General features: G+C 21.3%; 8 protein-coding genes across 14 annotated transcripts in view; 4 read left to right on the forward strand and 4 right to left on the reverse strand.

The window, feature by feature from the left end:
- The window catches only part of LOC102676303 (tectonin beta-propeller repeat-containing protein), a 7,803-nt gene extending 6,056 nt beyond the window's left edge, over positions 1-1,747 (reverse strand). The window contains exons 1-5 of one of the 3 annotated variants that reach the window (XM_006624277.2): positions 1,372-1,747; positions 1,097-1,279; positions 612-764; positions 442-534; positions 62-242 (exon numbers count right to left, since the gene is read on the reverse strand). In XM_006624277.2, coding sequence (XP_006624340.1) covers positions 62-242; positions 442-534; positions 612-764; positions 1,097-1,279; positions 1,372-1,596 — 835 coding nt within the window. In that variant the 5' untranslated portion in view covers positions 1,597-1,747. Of the gene's footprint in view, positions 1-61; positions 243-441; positions 535-611; positions 839-1,096; positions 1,306-1,371 lie in introns of all 3 variants that reach the window. The other 2 variants (XM_031514487.1, XM_006624278.2) reach the window with 2 other exon arrangements.
- Positions 1,748-5,364: 3,617 nt separating this feature from the next.
- Positions 5,365-6,891, forward strand: LOC102681400 (cell growth-regulating nucleolar protein). Its single transcript, XM_031514494.1, has 3 exons — positions 5,365-5,740; positions 5,820-6,181; positions 6,287-6,891. The coding sequence occupies exons 1-3, from the start codon at positions 5,616-5,618 to the stop codon at positions 6,889-6,891; spliced, it is 1,092 nt and encodes a 363-aa protein (XP_031370354.1). The 5' UTR covers positions 5,365-5,615.
- A 152-nt stretch (positions 6,892-7,043) lies between these two features.
- On the reverse strand, positions 7,044-9,077 carry LOC102676163 (putative inositol monophosphatase 3). Its single transcript, XM_006624276.2, has 5 exons — positions 8,639-9,077; positions 8,190-8,438; positions 7,941-8,101; positions 7,752-7,869; positions 7,044-7,645 (listed from the first exon to the last, which is right to left on the reverse strand). Exons 1-5 carry the CDS (start codon positions 8,865-8,867, stop codon positions 7,404-7,406), a joined length of 999 nt encoding a protein of 332 aa, XP_006624339.1. The 5' UTR covers positions 8,868-9,077; the 3' UTR covers positions 7,044-7,403.
- Positions 9,078-9,626: 549 nt separating this feature from the next.
- On the reverse strand, positions 9,627-11,983 carry LOC102676020 (ubiquitin-conjugating enzyme E2 W). The gene is made up of 4 exons (XM_006624275.1): positions 11,710-11,983; positions 10,689-11,039; positions 10,518-10,593; positions 9,627-10,367 (listed from the first exon to the last, which is right to left on the reverse strand). Exons 1-4 carry the CDS (start codon positions 11,761-11,763, stop codon positions 10,354-10,356), a joined length of 495 nt encoding a protein of 164 aa, XP_006624338.1. The 5' UTR covers positions 11,764-11,983; the 3' UTR covers positions 9,627-10,353.
- Positions 11,794-16,441, forward strand: LOC102675796 (N-acetylneuraminate 9-O-acetyltransferase). 2 transcript variants are annotated; one of them, XM_006624273.2, is made up of 14 exons: positions 11,794-11,989; positions 12,529-12,624; positions 12,784-12,927; positions 13,089-13,185; positions 13,254-13,512; positions 13,637-13,894; positions 13,967-14,202; positions 14,265-14,477; positions 14,525-14,864; positions 15,121-15,360; positions 15,447-15,737; positions 15,811-16,029; positions 16,147-16,329; positions 16,423-16,441. In XM_006624273.2, exons 3-13 carry the CDS (start codon positions 12,813-12,815, stop codon positions 16,270-16,272), a joined length of 2,394 nt encoding a protein of 797 aa, XP_006624336.1. In that variant the 5' UTR covers positions 11,794-11,989; positions 12,529-12,624; positions 12,784-12,812; the 3' UTR covers positions 16,273-16,329; positions 16,423-16,441. The 2 variants fall into 2 exon arrangements, with proteins under 2 accessions (XP_006624336.1, XP_006624337.1); XM_006624274.2 differs by having other exon boundaries at positions 14,543-14,864.
- On the reverse strand, positions 15,742-18,504 carry LOC102675291 (mpv17-like protein 2). Of its 4 annotated transcripts, none has more exons than XR_004151633.1 (4): positions 18,319-18,504; positions 18,126-18,177; positions 17,238-17,313; positions 15,742-16,055 (listed from the first exon to the last, which is right to left on the reverse strand). XR_004151633.1 is itself a non-coding variant. In XM_031514496.1 (3 exons), exons 1-3 carry the CDS (start codon positions 18,475-18,477, stop codon positions 17,297-17,299), a joined length of 228 nt encoding a protein of 75 aa, XP_031370356.1. In that variant the 5' UTR covers positions 18,478-18,504; the 3' UTR covers positions 17,163-17,296. The 4 variants fall into 4 exon arrangements, 2 of the variants coding, with proteins under 2 accessions (XP_031370356.1, XP_006624335.1); XR_004151634.1 differs by lacking the exon at positions 15,742-16,055 and adding an exon at positions 16,117-16,300; XM_031514496.1 differs by lacking the exon at positions 15,742-16,055 and having other exon boundaries at positions 17,163-17,313.
- A 919-nt stretch (positions 18,505-19,423) lies between these two features.
- LOC102679889 (DNA replication factor Cdt1) lies at positions 19,424-22,491 on the forward strand. Its single transcript, XM_006624305.2, has 6 exons — positions 19,424-20,406; positions 20,487-20,739; positions 20,824-21,160; positions 21,250-21,432; positions 21,510-21,757; positions 21,834-22,491. Exons 1-6 carry the CDS (start codon positions 19,622-19,624, stop codon positions 22,200-22,202), a joined length of 2,175 nt encoding a protein of 724 aa, XP_006624368.1. The 5' UTR covers positions 19,424-19,621; the 3' UTR covers positions 22,203-22,491.
- A 1,372-nt stretch (positions 22,492-23,863) lies between these two features.
- On the forward strand, positions 23,864-24,696 carry LOC102680227 (39S ribosomal protein L33, mitochondrial). Its single transcript, XM_006624307.2, has 3 exons — positions 23,864-24,116; positions 24,380-24,483; positions 24,558-24,696. The coding sequence occupies exons 1-3, from the start codon at positions 24,076-24,078 to the stop codon at positions 24,605-24,607; spliced, it is 195 nt and encodes a 64-aa protein (XP_006624370.1). The 5' UTR covers positions 23,864-24,075; the 3' UTR covers positions 24,608-24,696.
- The last annotated feature ends 774 nt before the right edge of the window (positions 24,697-25,470 follow it).

Raw genomic sequence — 25,470 nt, forward strand, 5'->3', positions numbered from 1 at the left:
ACATATATCAATATATATATCAATATAAAAAAATATACATTATTTAGTATAATTTACATACCCATTGGATATTCTCTAGTTACACCTGTACGCACAATTGCTTTACCAATCATTAACACTGCCCACACAAGACCAGTCATTCCAACAGTGATTTGACACACTTCATATCCATTTGCTAATTTTATAGTACTCCATCTTTGACCTTCAGGGCAAGTAGTACTAGTTCCAACACGAAACATTACCTTAAATTATATTAATAATTTAATTATATTAAATATAATCATTATTACATATATAATATATAAAATAAAAGTATGAATTGAAATAACATTACAATTAAAAATAAAAATTATAAATGAAATATTATAAATTACAATATTTAATTAATATAAATTATAATATTTTTTAAGAAAATTAAAAATATTTTTTTAAATATTATACCCTGCCATGAGCAGTTACTGCCCAAACTATTAAACATCCGGGATTACCACCAGGTATTTGATTTCCACCCACAGATATATCAATAAAAGGTTCCTAAAAATATGTTAATAAATTTTGTAAATAACTAAATGTTTTTGAAAATCATTTAGTTTAAAAATTTAAAAACTTACTTTAGTTGCATCTTTATGAAGAGGTGCAATAGCACACCATGAATTCATAGCACTATATCTCCTATATCGAACCCATTTCCTTCTTCTAACACAAGATTTCCATTGTTTTTTTGTTGTATATGTAGCTGGAAAATCAACTGCATATGTCCATCCCTACCAAAATATCAGATTCTCTGTCATCATAACACTTTGTTTGTTTTTGTCGATGTTGACAACTGATAACAAATCTACATATAAACAGAAAGTCATAAAAAATGTAACAAAGATGAACTGAAAAATGAATTAATCCATTATTAACTCATTGATAACTATAACCATATGTAATTGCTGTTATTAATATAAAAATTAATAAATTAAGAAAAATTAAGAAATATAAAATAATAAAAAAATTTTAAATGAATAAAATATTTTTTAATGAAATAGAAGAAATAATAGATTAATTATAAATAGTTTAATTGCTATAACAAAAATTTTATTGCATTTACATCATGATCTAATGGTTGGCCATCCAATGTAGTTTCTATTTGCCAATCACCTTCCCATTGCCAAGCCATAGATGGTAATTTTACTTTATCTCTGCTACGGTCAACTGTACCATCTTGATCAGAAAAATTATACCTATCTGTAGGTAATAATCTTCCACTAAATCCTTCTAAAGGAAGCCAACGCTATAAATATTATTTTCTCTTAAAATCTGTATAAAAGTTACATATATAAATAACTATGATTATAATCATTTTCAAATATATTTTAAACATACTTCATTTTCGTATATTTCTTCCTTGATTCTTATAGGTACATCTAAACCATGTACATGTACATAAACTTGACGATCACCACCTATAGCCCACATGAAATGTGGTACTGCTGATAATTGTTTAAACTCAAGACCCAAGTACATGAATTCTCTCCACATGTTTCCAGATGTTGACAATCCAAATACACGCCCCTCATTATTTATAGCATATAAGTATGAGCTTGGCATTTTAACACTTTAATAAACAGTTTAATTTTTCTATAAAATAATATTTATATTCATAATAATGGAATTATATTTTCCATCCTATCATTAGATTATTGTGTAAATAAGTACTGATAATGATAATCTTTATATCGATGATTCACGTTTATAACAAATATTTAAATATATAAAGGTAAATATTTTTAGATATTTAAAAAAAAATATAAGTTTTTTTTTCTAATTTTCTATTAATAATGACATACATATTTTTTACAAAAATATAAAATAATAATCGCGAAAAAATGATTTTGGTTATGTAAAATATTTATATTTTACATTTTATTAATATAACACATTATTATTATGTATAAAAATGTTAAAACACAAAAACTATTAAATTATTAAATTTTAATACAAAAATTTAAACGTAAGTATAAATTGTTAATCAAAAAATAAAGAACATGTTTTGACGATACATAACCAACTGTCATTTACTGTCACTGTCACTTAAAAATGTGAATATAGATAAATTTATCTCACATTAAAAAAAATTACTATTTTAAAAATTAAAATATTAATAAATGTAATTAATGTTTTCAGAAATTATTTGTGCGTCATATAATAATATATGTATATAAAATATAAATATTGTAATAATATAATTTTATTTTTACTTAAATTATATATAATTAAATGTGGTAACACTGCTTTTTAAATTCACTTTTTGTGATTAAATTTTAAAAAAAGATATTAAAATTTTTTATTTTCTCTATGCATTTTTATGGATTTTATCATAAATCTGAAAATATTCATTTTAGCATTGAAATTTAATGATTTAAAATTATTTGCAAAATTGCAAATTTTTAAAAATTTTTGCGAGTCATATGACGCCATGTTATTTATATTATTTATATTATAATTGAATGATAATAGAAATACTAAAACATATCAAGTTTAAATTACCTTTTAAATAAAAAATTTAAATTATATTATAATTTAAATTCAAATCTAAATTGATCTTTAAGTCGTATATATTTATAGATATACATAGAAATGTATAAGTCAAATTAAAGCAAAGAGAAAATGAAATATTTGCAGGCAAAAAAATAATTCAAAATGGTGGATATTGCATCTGATAAATAAAACTATAAATTTTCAGAGTCTAACATCATACTCTTATTTAAAATAAAAGAAAATAAAAAACTAAATAAAAAAAAAACATAATGCTATCATTACGGAATGCGTAGTACTTTTTTTAAATTAATTTTTTTCTGTTTAAAAGTATGATATCAGGTTCTAAAAATCTGAAACTTTGTCTAATAAAACTATATTAAGCATGTTGCAAATAATTATGTGTAAGATTATATATTTGTTTGTGAATTAAAAATTAATTTAAATTATTATTAATAACAATGAAAATATATTGCATTAAAAATAACAAAATAATAAAAGTAATACTAATTTAAATCCAAAATCCTACTAAAGTAAAAAGATTTTCTTAAACTTTTGTTCATTAAAAATATACAATTATACATTTTATAATATTCTATTTCATTCTCGAATTAAATTTATTAACGTTATTTTATTTTAAATAATTTTAAATAATTATGATTAAATAATTTTTCTTTAATTTGTATATTGTTATTATTTTTTTAAATAAATTATATGAAAATAATTACAGATCGAATATTATCAACATCTTAATTAAAATTTAATTTTTTCGAAATAATGATTTTTAAGATGCACATTATAATAAATATTATTTAAAATTATAAAAATAAAATAAAAATCAATAAAGAATAAAATATATATTGCAGATTTAACAATGATTAAATTGCAATAATGTATAATAATATAAATATTAATACATTGCTTTGAAAGTAAGAATTTTCATCTTTATTTTGTTTATATAACATCATATAGATAATTTTATCTTTAAATTGAAGCAATTATCTTAAGTTATGTTTATAAATATACAGGAAAAAATATTCATAATGACCAAGATTAGGAATATTGAGAATTTAAGATCATTCACAAAATAAATGTGAGATAGAAGACAATATGTTACATGTTACATTTTTACTTATTGTTTAGACAAATGTTTATAATTAATATTCTTATTAATCATATATATTAGAGCAATATATTTTAAATATATTTTGAACTATTATATAACTATATATATTTTATAGCTATATATATTTTATATATATATATATTTATATTTTAATTAATATTTAATATAATAACAATCAAATTAATAATTATTAATATCTTTCTTATATAACAATTATTAAGATAAAATATTTTAATTATAAATTTTAATTTACAAATTTTTTTAAAAATAAATATTAATACAAATAAGTTCTTTCATCATTATCTTTTTTTTCAAATTCAAGATTTCATTATATAAATCAGGTACAAGATTACATCTCAAAATATTCACTCTTATTTTCTATAATCTTTTCTGGTAAATTATAAATTCCATCTCTGAAAAATGACAGCTATTTGCTGGTTATGAAGTCATCAATAAATTTTCGGATATTTTCTTCCAAGTTAAAGGCTTCCCTGACAATTAATATTGCAGACTTCGAAAAAGATAACAGTCTGACAAGGCCAGAGAAAGTATGCTGCATTTAGCAGGATTTCCCATCTCAATGCATAAATTGTGTCCCATGTTTTTTTTCCATGTATATTGTCGTGCTGCAAAATCACATATCTTGTTCCTGATCTGATAAATAGCTTTATTCTAGCTAATATATATTCTAGCTAGTATAATAAATAGTTTTTGTTCTAGCTAGTCATATAAATTCATTAATTGATTTTGATGAATATTTGGCAGTTATTGTCCTTCCTGGTAAATTTATAATGATTATTATATAATTTATTATTATGTTTTAATGTTAATTTAATTTATAACGAATGATTTCTTGGAAATCTCACCATATAGATACCATATAAACTTTTTTACAATCCAAGTTCGGTTTTACTTCGATTTTGCAAGCCACTGAAATCGTTGGTTACCCGGGATTAACCCATAATTTCCGTTGTTTGGGATTGTCATATAAAACCCATTTTTCATCGCCAATAACAATTTTGTGCAGAAAACTTTTCCTTTTATGCTGTGAAAAGCAGCAGAAATCTGTTTTTCCTATATTATTTATATTATTTCTTATATTATTTCGTTTAATTCATGTAGGCCTCCTTTATCGTCCGAACTTCTGAATCTCACCCAATTATTTCAGTCGAATACTGCTTGTCTGGTAATTCCCAATCTTTTTGCGTCTGGGTCGGATTTTCGTTAAACAATTCCTCTAACTCATCGTCATCAAACTTTCTCGATGCACCTGAATAATCATTATCTTTTAAGTTAAAATTTCCAGTTTTAAATCTTTAATACCACTTTTTGCATGTTCTGTAAAATATAACATTTTCTCCCAGTGCTGCATTATAGTAGCTTCAATAGCTGATTTCCTAAGTTGGAATGCAAAAAATAAGAAGTGATAAAAATGACGCTTCTCGCCATATTGTTTGAAATTGTTGCATAGGATTGGAAATTCTTAGAGCGTTCATCACTCTTCTTAAAAATAAAAGAACGCTTTTATAGATGGCACCACAACAAACGAGAACTAATTCGAATTCACTCAGAAGTTATAATCGTAGAAAAAAAGGGGAAGGAACTTATTTGCACACCTAATAAAATATTCAAATCTGTAATAAAATAATTATTTTAATTTTATAGAATAAAACTTGTAATATAATTTAATAAATTAGAATAGAAATGCATTATAGATTTATACTAATAGTTTACATTATCATTTCTATACATTAAATTTTGTTTCTATGAAAATTTAATTATGTTTTATATTCAAAAAATAATTCTATGAAAACATGACTTACAAAAGAATTTAGTTGCACGTGCACGGTATCAGATACAACTACTAACTACTAAGTAGCGAAATATATAGGTTATTAATCGCATTTTATATATTTAAATTTATTTATATTTTATAATTTTTTTTAATTTATAAATATTTAAAAAAATGGTTGTATTTACTTGTAATAATTGTGGTGAAACATTACAAAAACCAAAAGTTGCAAAACACTATGAATTTCGATGCCACACCGCGCCTTTTTTAACATGTGTCGATTGTTTGAAAGATTTCAGGTAAATATTAATAAAAATATGTATATTTTTATTTTTTTTATAATTTCTAATTAAATTATATTTTTATTATTATGTAAAGAGGTGATCAATATGTAGCACATACGAAATGTATAAGTGAAGCTGAAAGATACGGGGGTAAGGATTATGTTCCGAAAGCTGGAGCAAATAAAGGTGAAAGAAAGCAACAGAAATGGATTGACACAGTTAATAATATTCTCAATAATGAAACAAATTTATCAAAAACAGAACGAAATTTTTTAAATTTATTATCAAAGCATGAAAATATTCCACGTAAAAAAGTTAAATTTTTAAATTTTGTAAAAAGTGCTCTAGGTCAGAAAATACCATCAGTAGTAGTTGATAGTGTATGGAATAAAATAGAAACAGCTTATAAAAATAATGTACAAGATATTAATAGTGAAAAACAACAACAAGAAAATGGTAAGTTTTTGTTACTCAATTTAATATTTATTTAATTTAAATTATAAATTTTTGATATACATATATAATATGTATTTATTTATATTTTATGATAAACATAAATAGGTAAAATGAGTGAAAAAATAAATAATGTACAAGATACAAGTATATATCAAGAAAATAATATTATTGAGAATCAAAATAATGAAAATATAGACAGAGAAAATCAAAATGAAGATCAAAATAAAAATAATTTAAACAACAGTGAAAATGGTATTGATAATGATACTATCAATAATGCTAAGAAAAAGAAACTTAAAAAGAGAAGAATGTCTGAAACAATACAAGAACAAGAAGAATTTGTAAAAAAAAAAAGCAAACAGGATGTAGAATTTACAAAAGAATCAGTTTCTAAAAAAAAAAGCAAAGATATTGCTGTAGAAAAGTTAGATGAGATAAAAAAAAATAAAAATACTTTGCTATTTGAATCATCGATTAATCAATGTGATAATATTATAAAGAAAACTTTCAATTGGAAAAATGTTATTTTAGACATAGTAAAAAACAAAGGAGAAATTTCCTTAAAAAAATTACAGAAAAAAGTAATTTCACAATATATGAATTCCTGTTCAAATATTATATCATATGAAAAAGCATGTAGTAAATTCAACAAAAAATTAAAAAAAATATCAGAAATTATCATTTCTGATGAAAAAGTAACCTTAATTTAATTTAATTGATATGTATTAGTTTATAATTTTTCAATATACAATATTATAATAATATATAATATTACTAATGATTTATCATTGTTGTAATAAAAAATTAGAAATCATCTTTATTCAAATGAAAAAAATTTTATAAAATACTATTAAATAAAATATACATATGAAAAACATTTATTATTTTTTTTTATTAAAATAAACAAAAATTTTTGAAAATATCACAGAATATATGTAAAATTAATTTATCAATAATAGATATTTTAAATATATAAAATATAATTATTATAGTATATAACAGTAATTTTTTTACAATAAAAAATTATTCTGTGAAACACATTCATTTGAAAATACTTCAAAACAAAATTAAATATAGAACTTGTAAATAAATATTTTTATGAATTGTATTTTGATATCAAATTTTTAAGATATGTATAATCTTTACAATTTTTTAATGAAAAAATTGATATTGAAATATGATTTAAAAGTCAATAATAAAATTTAGAGATTTAATGTTTATATTAAATGTTTGAAAATTTATCTAAATACCAAACATGATTACTCATAGTAGCTAAAAGACCCCATGTAAGTTCTTTAGAATCATGAGGTCTAAAACTTATCAATTGTTGATCAAACAATTGAGTAACTGTACCACCAAGAGCAGTAAGAATTGCAGTTCCTGCACAAATGTCCCATTTTTTTATTGCAGTCATATGGACATATGCAGTTACATTTCCACTTAAAACTTCTAAAAATTTGTAACCTAAACATATATAAATTTATTTCTAATAAAAAAATTTAATTCTTTCTTTTTTATAAGTGAGATTTTTATAATAACAAATATTAAATAATAATATTAATAAAATTACCTGCACCAGCTGCAGGAACAATTTTTACATCTTTACCAAATGCAATCTTAGAAACATTATAAATTTGGCCAGCATGTGATTGTGATACAATCAATATTGGTATTCTTTCATCTTCTAACTAATTTTAAAAACATTTTTAAATTTTGAAGAATTTACATATTTTTCTTGTAATATTTTTGTATTTATTACCTTATGCAGTATTTGTAAATTTTTTGAAATTGCATGATTAGTCCATGACCAAAATAGACTAGAATTTTGCTTTGTTTCAAATGGTTTATATATAACACCTATTATAGGTTTTCCTTTTACAGCAATACAAACCATAGTTGTAACATATTGTAACAAATTTTCTAAAATGAAAAAAAATAATATATGATATAAGAAACATATATATATATATATATATTTATATATTTTTTTATACAATAATGAAAATACCTGTAAATTCTTTTGTTGCATCAAGGGGATCAATCCAGACTGTAATGTCATTTATATTTATAATTTCATCCTTAATATCATAATCATTTAAATTATTAATATTATTTTTTATATTTGACACTGTAATTTTATCACAATTTTTTGATGTTTCCTCTGATATTACTGTTATACTTGGAAATGTTTCTAATAAAGAATGGACCATTGCACAGTGTGATCTATAATCTGCTTCTGTTACTGGATCATTTATACCTATCAAGGTTAAAAAACTAAATTATTTATATAACATTATATATAATATTACATTTTATATTTTATAATATGAATTTTATTATAAATATATGTTCTATTAATATCATTTATATATAAAGTTTTTATTTCATATACATAAATATGAAATACACATATTTCATGTATTCTAAAAAATGTAAATATTTAATATAAATCATTACCTTCTTTCGTTTTTCCTTTACTTTGTATTTCGAATTTTGCTTGATTGTGAACTGCAATTACTTCAGAACCACCAATTTCTGCTGCTTTTATAGCAGCAGTAAGAAGTAACTTTAAAGAAATATTTTTATTCTGTAAATCTGTATATAAAGTTCGATTTGTATATAGGTATAATACACTTAATAATATAATAATTCCACAAAAAATTGTTTTTCTTGTTCGGACACTCATTTTGATATGTACAATACAATTCTTTCTTTTTTTAATTTAATGTATTCGCGTAATTATGATTTATTTTATATAATGAAACATTTTAATTATTCCATATGCGGCCATTTTTAATTTATTTGAAATTTCCAATAATATTGAATCTTTATGTTCTATGTATGTATAAAATTGACATTGAACCTGAAAATTATACGCCACCTGTAATTTTTTTTTGTATTTTATTATATGTTTTATAAATGTTAATAAGATTATATATGTTTATAAAATTATCATTGTAATTATATTGAATTATTCTATGTAAAATAATTAATTTTTTAATATATATTTTGTAATAACTTCGTTATTAAGGTTATATTTGATTAGTAAATATATTGCAAATTTAAATTATTAGCGTAGTATTATTTGCAAATAAATTTAAATTTTTGAATTTTTTTAATAAATAAGTCAAATTGAAGGAAAATTAAGTTACAATAAATTTATTATTGAATCAATAATTTATTTTAAAATGTATCGCACTTTTAACGATGTATTAAATACAAACTTTTTATATCATATTTCTTATTTTAAATATTTTGTCATGTATATTATTTTAAATATATAGCTTTATATAATGTTAAATTGATTTTAATTAAATTTTATTCAGATTTTTATGTAATTGTATTAATGCAATTAGAATTTCTGCAATAAATTTCTAATATCATTAAATTGATATATTTTTACACATTATTCTATAAAAGGATGAATTTTATTGATCAATAATAATACATTTCAGAGTTTTAATGATATTATGTGCAACGTAGTTGATTTAAAATATTTTGATTTAAAAAATAGTGATTAACATCTTGATTGCTTCCAAAAACGATTGTGTAGAATTAAATAATACTATACATTCAAATTGTATGTACTTGTTTATAATTAATTTAGATTGCACACTATAATATTCAAAATTAAAATAATTACTTATATTTTTACCTAAGTAAATAATACAGTGAGAGATGAATATTAAATAACACAATAACAAATGTAATAACATTTTATATCTTTAATGATACTATTTTAATAGTGATTACTGCAATATATTAATTTGATATCATCTTAAAGTGCACTTTCTACACAAATAATGAAACATTTTCTTTGCTTATTAATATCATATGTGCACTTTTCTTGGCTGCATTTTTATATTTTATAATTTATGCTTTTTCTATTTAATTGAGTGAGATAATATGTATCTTTTATAATAACAATAATAATTTAATTTCATAACTCACACATTTTACATCACTTTTTTATTATAATAATAAGTGAAATGCAGCCTTTGCTTTTTTGTTTTCTAACTTATGCACCTAATTCTTTAAATATATGATAAAGTTAATTCAGCAATTTTATCTATGAAATTTTAGTAATTACTTTAAGACACAAAAACTGTCACTCCACTTGGTCCAGCTATAACTGCACATAGACAAGTTGTTTATAGCTTTCGCAGTTGCTGTTACACATTGTCATCTATTTAAAACATAATAAAAAATGCTATATGATTTTTGTAGCACTTATTAAAATATTTATTAAATAATTTAAGAATTATTTAATTATATGTTAAAAATAATTCTAAATATAGTAATAATATATTGATTATATATATTATAGAATACTTACCATGATACCACCATTTTGTTTTCTTTGGATTTTTACTACATGTTTTTACATAAAAAGAATTATCAGGTGGCCTTTTCTGTAGTAAAAAAATTTTTTAAATATTTTTTATTATTATTATTTATTATTAACTATTATTTTTTTATTAGATTTATTCTTAGGAATTTTTTTTACCTTCTCTTTACAACTACTCAACATTGATACAATACTTAAACAAATGCTTTGTACACTCAAAGCTGGAGACCAATCTTCAGTTAAAATGGATAAGCATATGTGCCCATTGCTGTAAATATGTGGATGTATTGGTATATTTCCACCTATAAAAGTCACTTCTGGTGAGTCAAATGGATATTTGGAACTGAATCTAAATTGCAGTTGAAATTGTTCGCCTTCATATAAGGTGCCTTTTGCACCTTCCATGTGAACAATCCATTGTGTTAAATTTTGACTAGTAAGATCTTCATCTACATGTACACCTGGTGGAGGTTCACGTATTAAAGATGTTAATTCTTTCTGTAATCTTCTCTGAAATAATATTTTTTAAATATATAATCAAACTATAAAATTTTAATAATGTTAAAATTATATAAATGTAATAATGTTTTAATTATATAAGTATAATAATTATAAAAATATATTTCAAAAGAATTATTTAAAATTAACATTTTCATTTTAATATTGAAATTTAATTACAAAGTTTATCGAATACAAATTATTATATTTATATTATAATAACATCTCAAAATTTTTATATAATTTTCATATTATAAAAAAAAATTGTATTTTAATTAATATGTATGATATATTTATATAGATTATCATAAATATTAATATAAATAATAGATGAATATAAATAAGAATTATATATATATGTATATTAACATACTGAATAATTCTTAAAAAATGTAATTGTGAAAAATAAAATTTTTACTATTTTTTAAAATTATATTATAGAAACAAAATAAAAAAATGAAATTAAAATTTAATACATATATAAAATAGCGCGTCTAATTTGACATAAAACGTCATCCAAATTTTGACGAATAATATGCGAATTATCTTTTTAATAATATATAATATTTTGCGAATCTTGTAAAACATACTAAATATAGAATCTAATTAACTTCCATATTATATCAATGTTATAAAACAGAGAATTTTTATATGTATTAAGAAAATTTTATTATTAACTTACCTTCGATGGGGACATTGCCGCCATTGTCGTTTTATCGCTCATTGCAACATACATGAATTACTTGCTTTATTCATTTCTCGATTTAAGAATGTAAAGTTGCTGCAACAAGAACGTTTAGCATTTTTTCCAAATTTTGTATTATATCATCATAAGTTAAAAAAAGAGGTAGTAAGATAGTCGTAAAATACGTAGCGATGACCTACGTAAATTAGTTAAATTTGACAACCATTCCCACATACTGAGGCGAACACACAATATAGGATAATATTGCTATATTATGGTCAGTAAATATTTTATTAAAATGCATTATCGACGATGATTTTATAAACTTGATTATTGTTTAAATTAAATAGTCAAAAATCAATGTTTTTTGTTCAAGACTTTATAATAGTGTATAAATAAAAATTTATATAAAGAAAACTAATTATATATAATATAAACTAAAATGAATAGACAAATAAGTGTTTTAATTTCTTATTTCATTTTTTTTAATTGTTACTTGAAGTTTATGTAAACAATAAGACAATAAAACAAATATTATAAAAAGTCAAAGGAAACTTGTAATTTTTAATATTTTTCATTTATATCAATTTGTAATTATTTTAATTGTATCAATATTAATCGATATTGGACATTATCTAAATAACCAATAGAAAAAATCGATTATATTGCAGATCTTATATATTATTTATATGTTATAGTATAATATAAAAATAATCAAAAATACAGGTGTTATAAATTTTATGAAATTATTATAAATAAAATAAATAATTTATTATCTTTTATTAATTTTACAAACAATTTATGATTGTGTTACAGCCTACAATAAAATGATGAAGTTCAATATTAAATCATTTCAATTATGATGTAATATTTGTTAAAAAACTTCTATTTATGAATTATATATATATTTAGGTAAATATTTTTATATAACTATTAGCTATATAATATATAAGTGAAATATATGAATAATTAGAATATTAATATTTTTATTCCTTAATGCAATACTTAATTTAAATATTAATTATTATTTTTATAAAATGTACTGTTTTATTATGAAAAAAAAATTTTTAGCTTCAATGTAAGGAAATGATAAATTATTAATGACTTCAGCCGAACATTTTATTAGTTTAATTACTGTGGCAAGTGCTAAGAAATTAGCCACTGCACTTGTCTTGTGTTTTATTTTATATCATGGATTAATGCACATTATATATGGTAAAAATACTTATACTTTTTAACTTTGTTTATTTGACTTGTATAAATTATGTATATATACTTATATAAACATTAATAATATAAACTATGTGTTAAATATTTATCTTTATTTTTAAATTTTTAAATTTATATTATATATTTAATAATTATAATTAATTTAGGTAGTGACTCTTGTAAATGGTTATTAACAGAAGGAAGATATAAAGGAGATAAAGAATGGCAGCCTTATGGTTGTATGATGCATTATTATACACAAACGTAAGAATTTAAATTATTTAAATATTACAATGTAAAAAAATATTTAAAAAAAATTTTTTTTTCTTTAGAGACAGTCGCAGATGTTTGAGATATCTAGCTTTCATGGGCCACCATAATCACTTTGTATTTATTGGAGATGTTAGAATCAGACAATTATATAAGTCTTTTATATCACAATTTATAGTTGATGGGAAAGCATCTGATTTAACAGAATTACCAGAAAATTCTGATTTAAATTTCAATGATGCACAACTTAGATTAAATGTACAATTTTTGTGGAGACCTCAATTGGATAATACTATGATAGAAGATCTTAGAAGTTGGATGGTAAATATCATTTAATTATAAAAATATTTATAAAAATTTTAGAATTATATATACAATGATTGATTATTAATAATGATTGTAATAATGATATTGATAACTGATATCAATGACTGTTATTTTTCAGAAAACTGATGCACCTAGTTTAATTATTTCAGGCTGTGGAGCAATGACAATTCTTGCTAATAATAATAGTGACACTCAATTGTACTCTGAATATAGTATGGGATTAGTGAGACTTGTACAACCAGTAGACTTTTTAGCCAAAAAAAATACAAAATATTTATGGATGTTGCAAGATCCTGTAGTAAAAGAAAGACTGCCAGCTCAATTATCAGGCATAGATAATAGACAGATCAATTTATGTAATAAAGCAGCAATAAAGGTAGATTTTATTTTATTAATTTTTTGATAATTATTGAAAAAAAAATTATTAAAATATATTGATCATACACAGATACTATCTCATAGTGAGGTTCATATATGGGAAAGTAGTAAACTTGTTGGTGCAGGTGTATTGGAACAAAGTCCAGATGGATATTTAGCTAGTCCTTTGTCTTTGCGACATAAGATTCAAATATTGTTAAACACTTACTGCAATGATCATATGAATTTTGATGATGGAAGTTGTTGCAGTTATCCAGAACCAGCAACAATATTGCAATTATTAAGTTTGTCAACACTTGCTTTATGGTAACTTTTTATATATTAAAATATTACATATTAAGTAAATAATAAATAATAGTTCATTATAGCATAATAATTGGTGGTGGAATGTGGTTGTATAGAAAGTTTTGTTATTATCGAACTGAAATTTCTTACTTACGTATTGAAATGGAAAATACTGAAGAAGCAAATAATTCTGAAACTATACAAATTGAGCAACCTGAAGTACAAGATTTTTATACTTTGATGACATCTTTGGCTCTCTTGTCAATTATTTTATCTTACTTTTATTTATGTGATAGGTAAATATATTTATGTTAATAATAATAATATTTGTTAATAATGTTAGATTTTTGTTTATATTTAGGACAAATTTCTTCATGAAAGAAAATAAATACTATAGTGAATTTAGTTTTTGGTTGCCATTAGGATATATATTAGCTCTTGGTTTATTTTTTACTGAAGATAGAGAAAGAGGGCCAAGAACTTTAAATCGAGAACAAACAGATGAATGGAAAGGATTAATGCAAGCTGTAGTATTAATTTATCATGTCACTGGAGCTAAAAATGTCTTACCTATTTATATGTATTTAAGATTAATTAATTCTGCTTACTTATTTCTTTCTGGATACGGACATTTTTGTTACTTTTGGCAAACGGGTGATGTTTCTTTAATAAGATTTGCACGAGTATGTATTAAAAAAATCTAGATTTTATTAATATTAATCCTGCAATGACTAACATTTTCTATAACTTTAATTATAGAAAAGATATTTTTATTATTGCGAAATTATTATATATATGTATAAATTTATAAAATATTTTTTTAATTTGATCTGAAAAACTTCAATATATAATTTGATAAAAAAATATACCATTGCAGAGTTAACAACAAATATTGTGTTTAAGTTACATATTATATATATTATATTTATTATTTTGCAGGTAATGTTTAGATTAAACTTTCTAACTGTATCTTTATGTCTTTGTATGAACAGACCATATCAGTTTTATCACTTTGTTCCTTTAGTCTCATTTTGGTTTCTAGTAATTTATTTCTTAGCATGGTTACCACCAAGAATATATTCTGGTAGTTTAAATGAATATGGACCAAGAGCTTTACTTTATCTTGCATTGAAACTTTTAGGTCTTGTATCAATGATCACAATATTATACATGTCAGAGGTATTAAATTATAATTTATTTACATATAAAGTATACTAACAAATACAAATAACAAATAAAATATACAATATATTATTATTTAATAGGTATTTTTTGAAAAAGTATTTGTAACAAGACCTTGGAAAGCATTATTTGTTACAACTGATGATGATATACGTGAATGGTGGTCACGTTGGAGAGTGGATAGATATAGTGTGACTTGGGGAGTAACTTTTGGGGCAGGTCTTGTAGCTTTACAAAGAATAGATCACATTCCAGGAACTGCGTTATCTTCTCTATTAGCATTAATTTCTTTAACTGCTTATACTACTTTTACAATATTATGTCATTCAGTATCTGAATGTGAAGAAATTCACTCATATGTTGCATTTATTCCAGTAATAATTTATAAATTATAATTTATTTTCAAATTTATTTTCAAATAATTAAATTTCAATTTTTTAATTACAGATTATAGGTTACATTGCACTTAGAAATGCATCATTAGCATTACGTGGTAAACATTCAGCTCTTTTGACTGGTTTAGGTCGCATCAGCTTAGAAACTCTAGTCGCACAAGGTCACATTTGGTTGGCAGCAGATTCGCATGGTGTATTAGTTTTATTGCCAAGATTTCCAGTATTAAATCTTTTAGTTACATCATTTATCTTTATATGTGCAAGTCACGAAGTAAGTATTTAATTTCTTTTATATGTCTAGAATTAATAACAAATTTATATCTAATTTTATATAATGTAAATATTGTATTATATGGTATAGTATGAAGTATTTCATTTATTTTGATAGATACATAGATTAACTCAAGTATTAGCACCATATGCAGTACCAAATGATTGGAGACTAGTGGCTCGCAATTTATTATTATTTATTGCAGTTCTTGTACCAATTGGCATTCATGATGGAATGTTTTGAAATATATGTTTTTATAATTAGTCAAATTCTATATATAAAAAAATGCTTCGTGTATATGTAAGTATATATAAAGTATTTTACAATATAATTTTGCAAAATGAAATTCACAAAAAATTATTATAAAAAATGTACAAACTAATTTTTTTATAGATTACGAACATGTTTCTAATATTGCTGATAATTTTTTCAAGCATTAAAACTTTATATCTATGAAGCAAAATTAAAGAATAATTACATATTTTTTCTTAAAAAAATAATAAATAATATGTCAAACTAAATTATATTTTGATTCTCCAGAAAATAAAAATGTTCACAAATTTAATTAATGAAGACAATAAGCGCAAATATCATTTCTATAATTTAAAAATTATTTTGACAAATTTCTTCAGAGAGATATATTTTTTAAACTTTAAAATAATCTTTGTTAGAATTGAAGCAATAATAAACAAATATCTATTTACTCTAGATTTTTGAATGTTTGTTTTTTAAATACAAATATTTGTCATTTAAATCAATACTAAGTTTTTATTGTATAATCATACCGCATCCTTTAAAATATAAAAACAAGATTCCAATGACAAAATATTATGTTAACAATTTATTATAATTACCTTATATTACCTTATATATTACAATTTATTATAATTACACTATATAAAATTATTGTAAATTAAGTTACTCAAATACTCCAGAATTCTAGACAATGAGAATAAATTTATCAGAAAAAACTTACAGGACATCTAATCTGATTTCATTTGTCAAAGATTCCATAAACTAAATGAAATAATTGTCAAAAAAATATCTGAATAATTTTATTTTAAATGAATAAATAAATATTAGTGAATTATTATAATTTTTAATAACTTAATAATAAATTTATAGATTATATTATATTATATATATATACTATATATTATACTATCTTATCATAAAACTTATGAAAAAAAATGTTTGAAAATACTTACTGTTTTACCTTGCATTCTGGCTATAGATTAAAACTGAAAGTTATCTTCCAAAATAGGGTTTATGTCAAGAATCCATCTGGATATAAGATAAAAAATATAGCAAATAGAGATACTTATATTTGTTTATGTTAAATAATAATAAGATTTATTAGAAGTTGTTAAATTTTATTTTTCAAGATAAAAAATAAAAATGATCAAAATAAAAAATCTAGTCAAAATGCAAGGTTTAAAATTATAATTTAATCTTTTTTTATTTTATTAATTTTTATAAAAAAAAATAATTTTAAAAAATGAAAAGAAATATCTTTTTGTTTTTGAAATATTATATAAATTTTTAAAATTTAAAACATAAGAACATTATAAGAACAATTTATACATATAAAAAGAATTAATAGCATAAAATCAGAAAGTACAACGAAAATTATAGTTGTTTGTAATAATAACAATATATATTATATATATTTAATTAGATATTTAATAGAGTCTATCTAGAAATAATTTGTCAATATTTACTATTTTTTGAATTATACATTAGATTATCATGTTTTACATGACTAGTATACACATCATAGCCAAGAGATATAGTATTATCATAAAGAACTCTATATTTAGTTGGTAAAAAATAAAAATTAAAAATTTGTGCTGGTGGCCAAATGATCCATTCTGCTATATATAATCTATATGCTTTCTTAATAATTTCATTTTTTAAATCTGACCAATTGCTTTTTTCTAAAAAACCTAATGTTAAAAAAAACATTGTAATGCAAAGTGGAGAACAGACTAATTGATCTATAAAAACTTTTTTCAAAACAATGTTAATTGTACGACCTGGCAACTTAGCATCTAAATATTTATACCAATAATGACAGACTATACCAATAGACATACCAGATATAGCCATGTTTTTTGTTCTATTTATACTCCATTTATCCCATTCACCCTATGAAAAAATGAATTATATTATAATTATATATATATAAATAATTATATTATATATATATATTATATAAATATAAGAATATTTTAATCTACAATAAAAATAAGAAAGTATTATATTGAAATAAATGTCCTAAATAATTACTTTTAATATCTCATAATATTGTTCTAATACATCTCCAATAGCAGAGAGAGAAATAGATATTGTGACATTAGTATAAAGTAAATGTTTAGGAGAAAATAACTTATTTTTGATTATAGATATTTTATTTACAATTAAATTTATATTTTTGGTAATGTTCATGATCTAAAAAAGAAAAAATAATGTCAATCATAATTATTAAGGTTATTTTGAGGTTAACAATTAGCTTAAAATAAAAAGTTTAGTTTATAACATATTAAATATGTTTGAATAAAATTAAAAGTTAAATATTATAAACTTGAAATATAATAACTTATAAATAATATAACACTAATATAACAGTCAAATATTTTTTGTTATTTAAAATGAAAAACATCATCTCTTACTTACTTGTGAAATAAAAATTTGATATTTGGAAAATATACAAATTTAATCGATGTTAAATATTTGTAACAATTTTACAAATTTTATTTTATTAAATTATTTAGTAAAATATAAGTAGATTTCATATAGATTTTAAACTTAATTTAATTTTTTTCTAAATATATTACATTATAATATATACATTATATATGTAATCGTACTATTTTCAATTTTTCCTTTGTAACATGTATTTTATAACTTTTATAGTAAAACTATTCAAATTCTTTATCTTATTATTATATTTCGAAACTTTTTCTTCAAAACTTTTTAAATAAATAAAGTTTTATATATTTGTACAACATAAAATTTTATTTATTTAAAAAATTTTTATTTACAATTTAATAATTCAAAATAATAATAGAATTTATATAAAATAATAAATAATATGAGGTGCTGTTTTCATTAAATAAGAATTAATAAATAATTTTAATATAATATTTAATAATAATAATTAATAATTTAAAAATATTAATTGTGTTGTAAATTTTAAAATTAAATTATTATATTTGATAATTATTTTTGGCATTCTAGCAGTTTTTATAAAATTTATAATAATATATATTTCAATACACATAATTATTAAAATTTTAATTTGTATATAAATATATAAATTATAAATAAATGAAATTATAATTAAATATGTATATATTTGTATATATGTAAATTGAAAGTAATAATATTTAAATTCCACATGCTTGTCATCCATTTTTTCTGATTTGGCGCCTAAACTGATAAAAGAGGCGGGATTTTACACAGTATTGGTGTTGATATAGGTAGCTGTTATGGCGATTTGAGACTTAATTGTAATTTATTAAAATTTTGAAAATCTTAACGGATTTCTTATATTACATACATATATATATATATATTCGTATATAAAAAGATGTCTCAACCATCAGTAACGGCGTATTTTAATACGCGTAAACGACAAGCAACTGACGATTTGCGAAGCAAGGCAAAGGTTTTGCTTCTTGATCAAGAACAATCGAAATTGGTGAGTAATCAAAATCGGACATCAATAAATAAGGATAATTCCGAATTATCCGGAACATTAATTTCGATTCAAGAAGAAAAAGCAATGGGCACAAGTCCGAAGGTTATTTTTGTATCTGGAAAAGAATCAGTGAATAATCATACTTTAAAATCAAATTCGGTTGTTCGGAATATTCAATTCGATTCTCCTAAATCAAATATTCAAAAAACACTTAAACATAATGTTCGTACTCGAGTCACACGTTCACGAAAATTATCTGGTCAAGAAGGACAGGTAGATATCAGAGAAAGTTTTCAAAAAATCGCAGAAGATTTAGATGAAAAGAAAGTATTGTTTGAAAAGAAAGGTGCATTAAGTCCAAAAAAGAAATTTCTAGGAACATCTAAAATAGATGATGCTACTAAAAATTCAACTACAAATATTTTAAATGATCAATTATCAATTAATTTCACAACACCAAAAAAAAGTTCTAATATGGATAATTTGGCAAAACAAGAGTTATCCCTTAATGAAATAAGAAATAAGATTAATAAGTCTTCTAGACTTATGGAATTAAAAGCTTCTATTGCACGTTTCAAGAATTGTGAACAAAGATTAGAACAATTTCATAAACAAAATGATATTAAACCGCAAATACAAAAGTTTGAAAAGATTCAACTTGAAATACCAATTAGGTAAGATCATGTTTTATGACTTAAATATCTACTTTTTTTGTTTTTTTTTTTTTTTTTGTTATAATATTTGTGTTATTTAGTCCACAGAAAGCACATAAATCTCCAATCAAAACAATATTAAGTCCTTTGAAAAATAAACAATTAATGAATGCCAGTCCTCAACGCAGAATTTTATTTGAACCTAAAGACACACCTCCTAGCCCAGTGAAAAGTAGTCCAATTAAAACACCAGCTTATCAACAATATTTATCACTTGCTGAAAGTGGCACTCCTGCTTTACCATTACCATATCATTATAGATTTTTGGCAGAGGCATTCAGATGTTTAGATACAGTAAGTATTATTTTGTACATAAAAAAATATATAAAAATATTTTTTGTAAATTTTTTATTATATATTATTTTATTAATTGTATAGATTTCTGCAATGCTGTTCAATCGTAAAGAAACAATAACTTTTAAAAAACTAAAACCTGCAATTCAAGAGTTATTGCGTAAAAATTTCACATTAGAACATCTAGCACAAATTAAAACTATTTATCCAGATGCATATAATTATTGTCAGGAAAAACATCATACATTTGGTTCAACATCCAAACAAGATAAATTTGAATTAATTCTTATACCTTTCGTTGAAGAAAAGGATGGAAGGAATACCCCAGATTCAGATGATGTTTTAAAAACAGCATCTGAAGCTAGTATGGGACCACGAATATTACTTGAAAGACGAAGAAGGTTTTATAATATCTTACTTGGTATTGAATTTATTTTTTTGAAAATATTTTTATATTTATTTATCATTTAACTTTATTTTATATTAACTTATGTTATTTTTCAATTGTAGATAAAGTAAAAGATGAACATGAAAAATTTTTACTTAGTTTGGAAACACCAATGCATGTACCAAAAGAAAAAATTGTTCGTTGGCATCCTGAATTTGATATAGAAAGTTGTAAACCAATTGAACAATCTGATTTACCTCAACCACCTCATGTTGAGAAAATTACAACTGCAAAAGATGTTCTTGGTAAAAATAGAAATAGAATATAAATTATGTCTTTTGTATATTTTAAAATTTAAATTAATTTTTATGAATTTTTTTAGATAAAGCAAAGTCATTATTCAATTGCGGCACTCGCATGGAAAAAGCATTGCAACGATTAGCAGAAGCAAAGATGACATCTAAAACTCTTTCTTCAGAAAAGAATGAAATAAACAATTCAACTCAAACAGAAGAGAATATAAGAAAGATTAATATTACTGTTGTGGATACTCCACCTATCACACCTACTGTACAAAACAATCATCTTAGCACAGCCCTTAAAGGCATACCAAAGGCTCTTCTTGAGAAAGTAAATATTTTCATTTTTGTCTCTCATTATATTAGTTTGTTTATATTTTAATAAAATAATTGTTACTATTTGTTAGGTTCGAGCTAAACAAGCTGCCAAAGCATTAGAAGCTATGACACGTACACCAAATGCTGAAAAAGAAGCTGTAATGTATTCAAGATTACCTGAATTAGTTAAAATTTTGCGTAATATTTTTGTAGCTGAAAAGAAAGGGATTTTGACATTGGAATTTGTAATTACAAAATTAGAAAACTCATTTAGAACAAAATTAACTTCTGCTGAACTGGAAGAACATATACGTCTATTGTGTAAACTATTACCCACATGGACTAGCATACATAATGTACGAAAAATAGATTATTTAAAATTACAAAAAGAAATCGATCTTGCAAAAATAGTAAAAAGATTAGAAATTATGGCTAATAATAAAGTAAAATCATCATGACATCTATTATAAAATGATTGATTTCATTCTTGCTTTAAATTATAATTGTGTTAATTGCATTAATTTATATATTTTAATTATAACAATTTCGTTCATATTTTGTAATATATTTGGTATTAATTATAATTATTCTATATTTTGAAAAAATTTTGTTTCAAGGAATAGTTTTGATTAAAAAAAATAAATTTCTTAATTGACAAATATATAATTTATAATAATAAACATAATAAATTATATTTTTATAAAAACAATAGTTATAAACAAATTTACTACAATACAGTTATAATACTATAAGTATTTACACATTATTATTATTTTTTTATTTTAGAAATCCATTAACTTACATATTGATTATTATTATTATTAAATCATTAGAAATTTTCAGAAATATGCATAAAATATTAGTTACATATTATAATCGAATTATTAAAACATTGTAATGTGAAACTGTTTATTAATTTCTTTTTCTTATACGAATGTCATAATGTTATATATAAAATAAAAAATAATATTAAAATTAAATAGTACCACAGATGAGGTACAAAATAAATTTAATATTCAATTCATTTTTTTATCCTATATCTTAAAAATATTGGAATATTTTTATATTTTTATTATTTTAATATTATTATTACTAATTTGAATTGGAATATTATTACAAAGTAATAATTGGAATTAAAATTACATTCGAATATAAAATTAAAAGTAAGAAATAGAATATCTATAAAATGGATATATAAATATATTGCATTATTTAATATGACTATATAATTATATATATTAATACATATATAATCATATATTGAAATAAGTAATTGTAAACAAAATCAAATAATTGATTATTCTATATTACTTTTTATAATTTTTTTATTACAAAAATTGCTTTTATTAAACGAAGATTAAATAAACTTTTATTTTAAAATTATTTTAAAATATTTTTAAAAATTATAGAAAATATTTATAATTTTTTTTATTTTATCATATTTTTATTTATAATTTATTTTAAAGTCAATATTTGTCTCAAATTGATTACAATTTATGAATTAATTAATTCATAAATTAATTCATGATGAAAATTGGATAATATATTTAGATTATATTTTTAAAAATAAATTTTTTTTTTAAATTTTTAAATTTAATATTTTTTCAAAATAATATCTATAATATTCTTTTCGAATATTTAATAATTTATATATGAAACAATTTCAAATTAAAGAATTAAATGCAAAGAAATATACAATAATATAGTATTAAGCATTAAATGTCTTGAATTATTTTGTAGACATTAATACATATTTTTTTAATAAAATGAAATCTAATCAATGAAACGAAACTTTATTGAAAATTATTTTCGAAATCTTATTATTTAATTTGACAAAAATTTTATAAAAGTTTTATTTTATGTAAAAACAATATTTGTAAGAAAAATTTTGCTGATTTAAAAGATTTTGCAAATTAATTACAATTTTTATCTGTAATATTGTAATAGCGCTGCTGACTAATTCCGTTATAAATCGATAATATTGTATTTGATGATTTGAGAAAAGTAAAAAGAGTTATATAGCTTTATAGCTCAAATTATATGATATAAAAATATATTTATAATTTATATTGAATAATAGATTTATTTTTTATATTTAATCTGTGGTATTCATGTCATTTAATATTAATAAAAAATATTATCTATAAAAAAAGAATATTTTATTTATCTACATTTGATAAATATAGATTGTTTTTCTAATTATTCAATAGATGGTATAATGGTATAAATTTCAGACATATTCTAACCTCTATTATTAAGTTGACTTATACTTACAGAAGATTTTCTGTGATATAAAAAAAATTATATATATATACATAAATATTTAAAATCATGTTTTTAACCAATATTTTATTAAAAAAAAATAAAAGCAAGTAAGTATAGATTAATTAATATATAATTTAATTTTAAAAATGAAAGTAAGGTTAGTTTGTATATAATGAAATGTTTATATCAATTTATATTAATATAACAATTTAATTTCAAAAACAAGCAATTCATCATAAAAACTGTTTTTTTCTGTATTCTCTTTTTTCTGTTCTATATATGTAATCATATATTTATATTTATTTAATATAATTGTATTATGAATGTATTATAAAATATAATAATATTATAATATACGTTTAATTTTCAGAAAAATTTTAGTATTAGTAGAAAGTATAGCAAGTGGTCACAAGCTTGTAAGAATTCGAGACAGAGTGGCTGATAAATTGGAAGAAATATATTTTGATCCTTATGGTAAGTTTATTTTGAAAATTTATAATTATGAATTTATTTATATCATATTAGCTTCATGAAATTGCATGTTTTAGTTCAAGCTAAAGTACTCTATCGAGAAATGAAGAAAATTAAAAGTTTATAAATGTTAATTTATAACATTTTAATGGGTGATTTTATATATATATATATATATAAAACAACATATAATTTATTTAATAAATATATATAAACGAAATTGTATAAATACTGTAATAAAATAATATTAAAATAACGAAAAATATAATTAATAATTAATATATTAATCTCTTTGAATTAATTTTTGATAAAAATGAGATCCTTTGATAAGAATAAGAATAACATCCTTTACAGAGTCAAGATAAAAAAAGAGTAGATATTATCGTAAATGGTTTTAATAGCGACGTATATCCGATATTTTGCTTGAATTACTTATCTAATATGCATATCGAAAAAAATAAGAAAGATTGGAAGAGAGAAGGGAAATAGAGGACCTTGAAATCGAGATTGGGGTAGGTTTCCTTTGATCCTTAACAAGGAACGCAAAGTTGTATTATTTCCACCTGGATTTCAAACGGTTGAAATTCACGAGGCGTGAAACAGTACTATTCTCTTTCTCTGTTTCACCCTTTTAAATCTCATTTTTTTTTCTTTGTTCTTTTTTGTTCGTTACTGCTTTTCGGCAATGTGAGAATACTGTGATATTTACTGATTGCTAATTTAATTTTTTTTAACAAATTATTGTAATAAAACAATGATTGCAATTTCAGAAACTATCTACTTCTCAAATCGTTTTTATCTTTTATGGTTGTACATATGGCAACTCCTGACATCTACATTTTTTTACTTTAAGTAATCTTCCTAAATTTTATCTTTATTTAAAAATTTTTATTTATTATATTTTATTTATATTTATCAAATATTTTTTTTAGTAGATAATATTTTTCTTCTTTAAAAATATTAAAATAAAATAATTTTTTCTGATATATA

The sequence above is a fragment of the Apis dorsata genome, unplaced genomic scaffold (assembly GCF_000469605.1).
Source record: "Apis dorsata unplaced genomic scaffold, Apis dorsata 1.3 scaffold_1026, whole genome shotgun sequence".
NCBI lineage: Eukaryota > Metazoa > Arthropoda > Insecta > Hymenoptera > Apidae > Apis > Apis dorsata.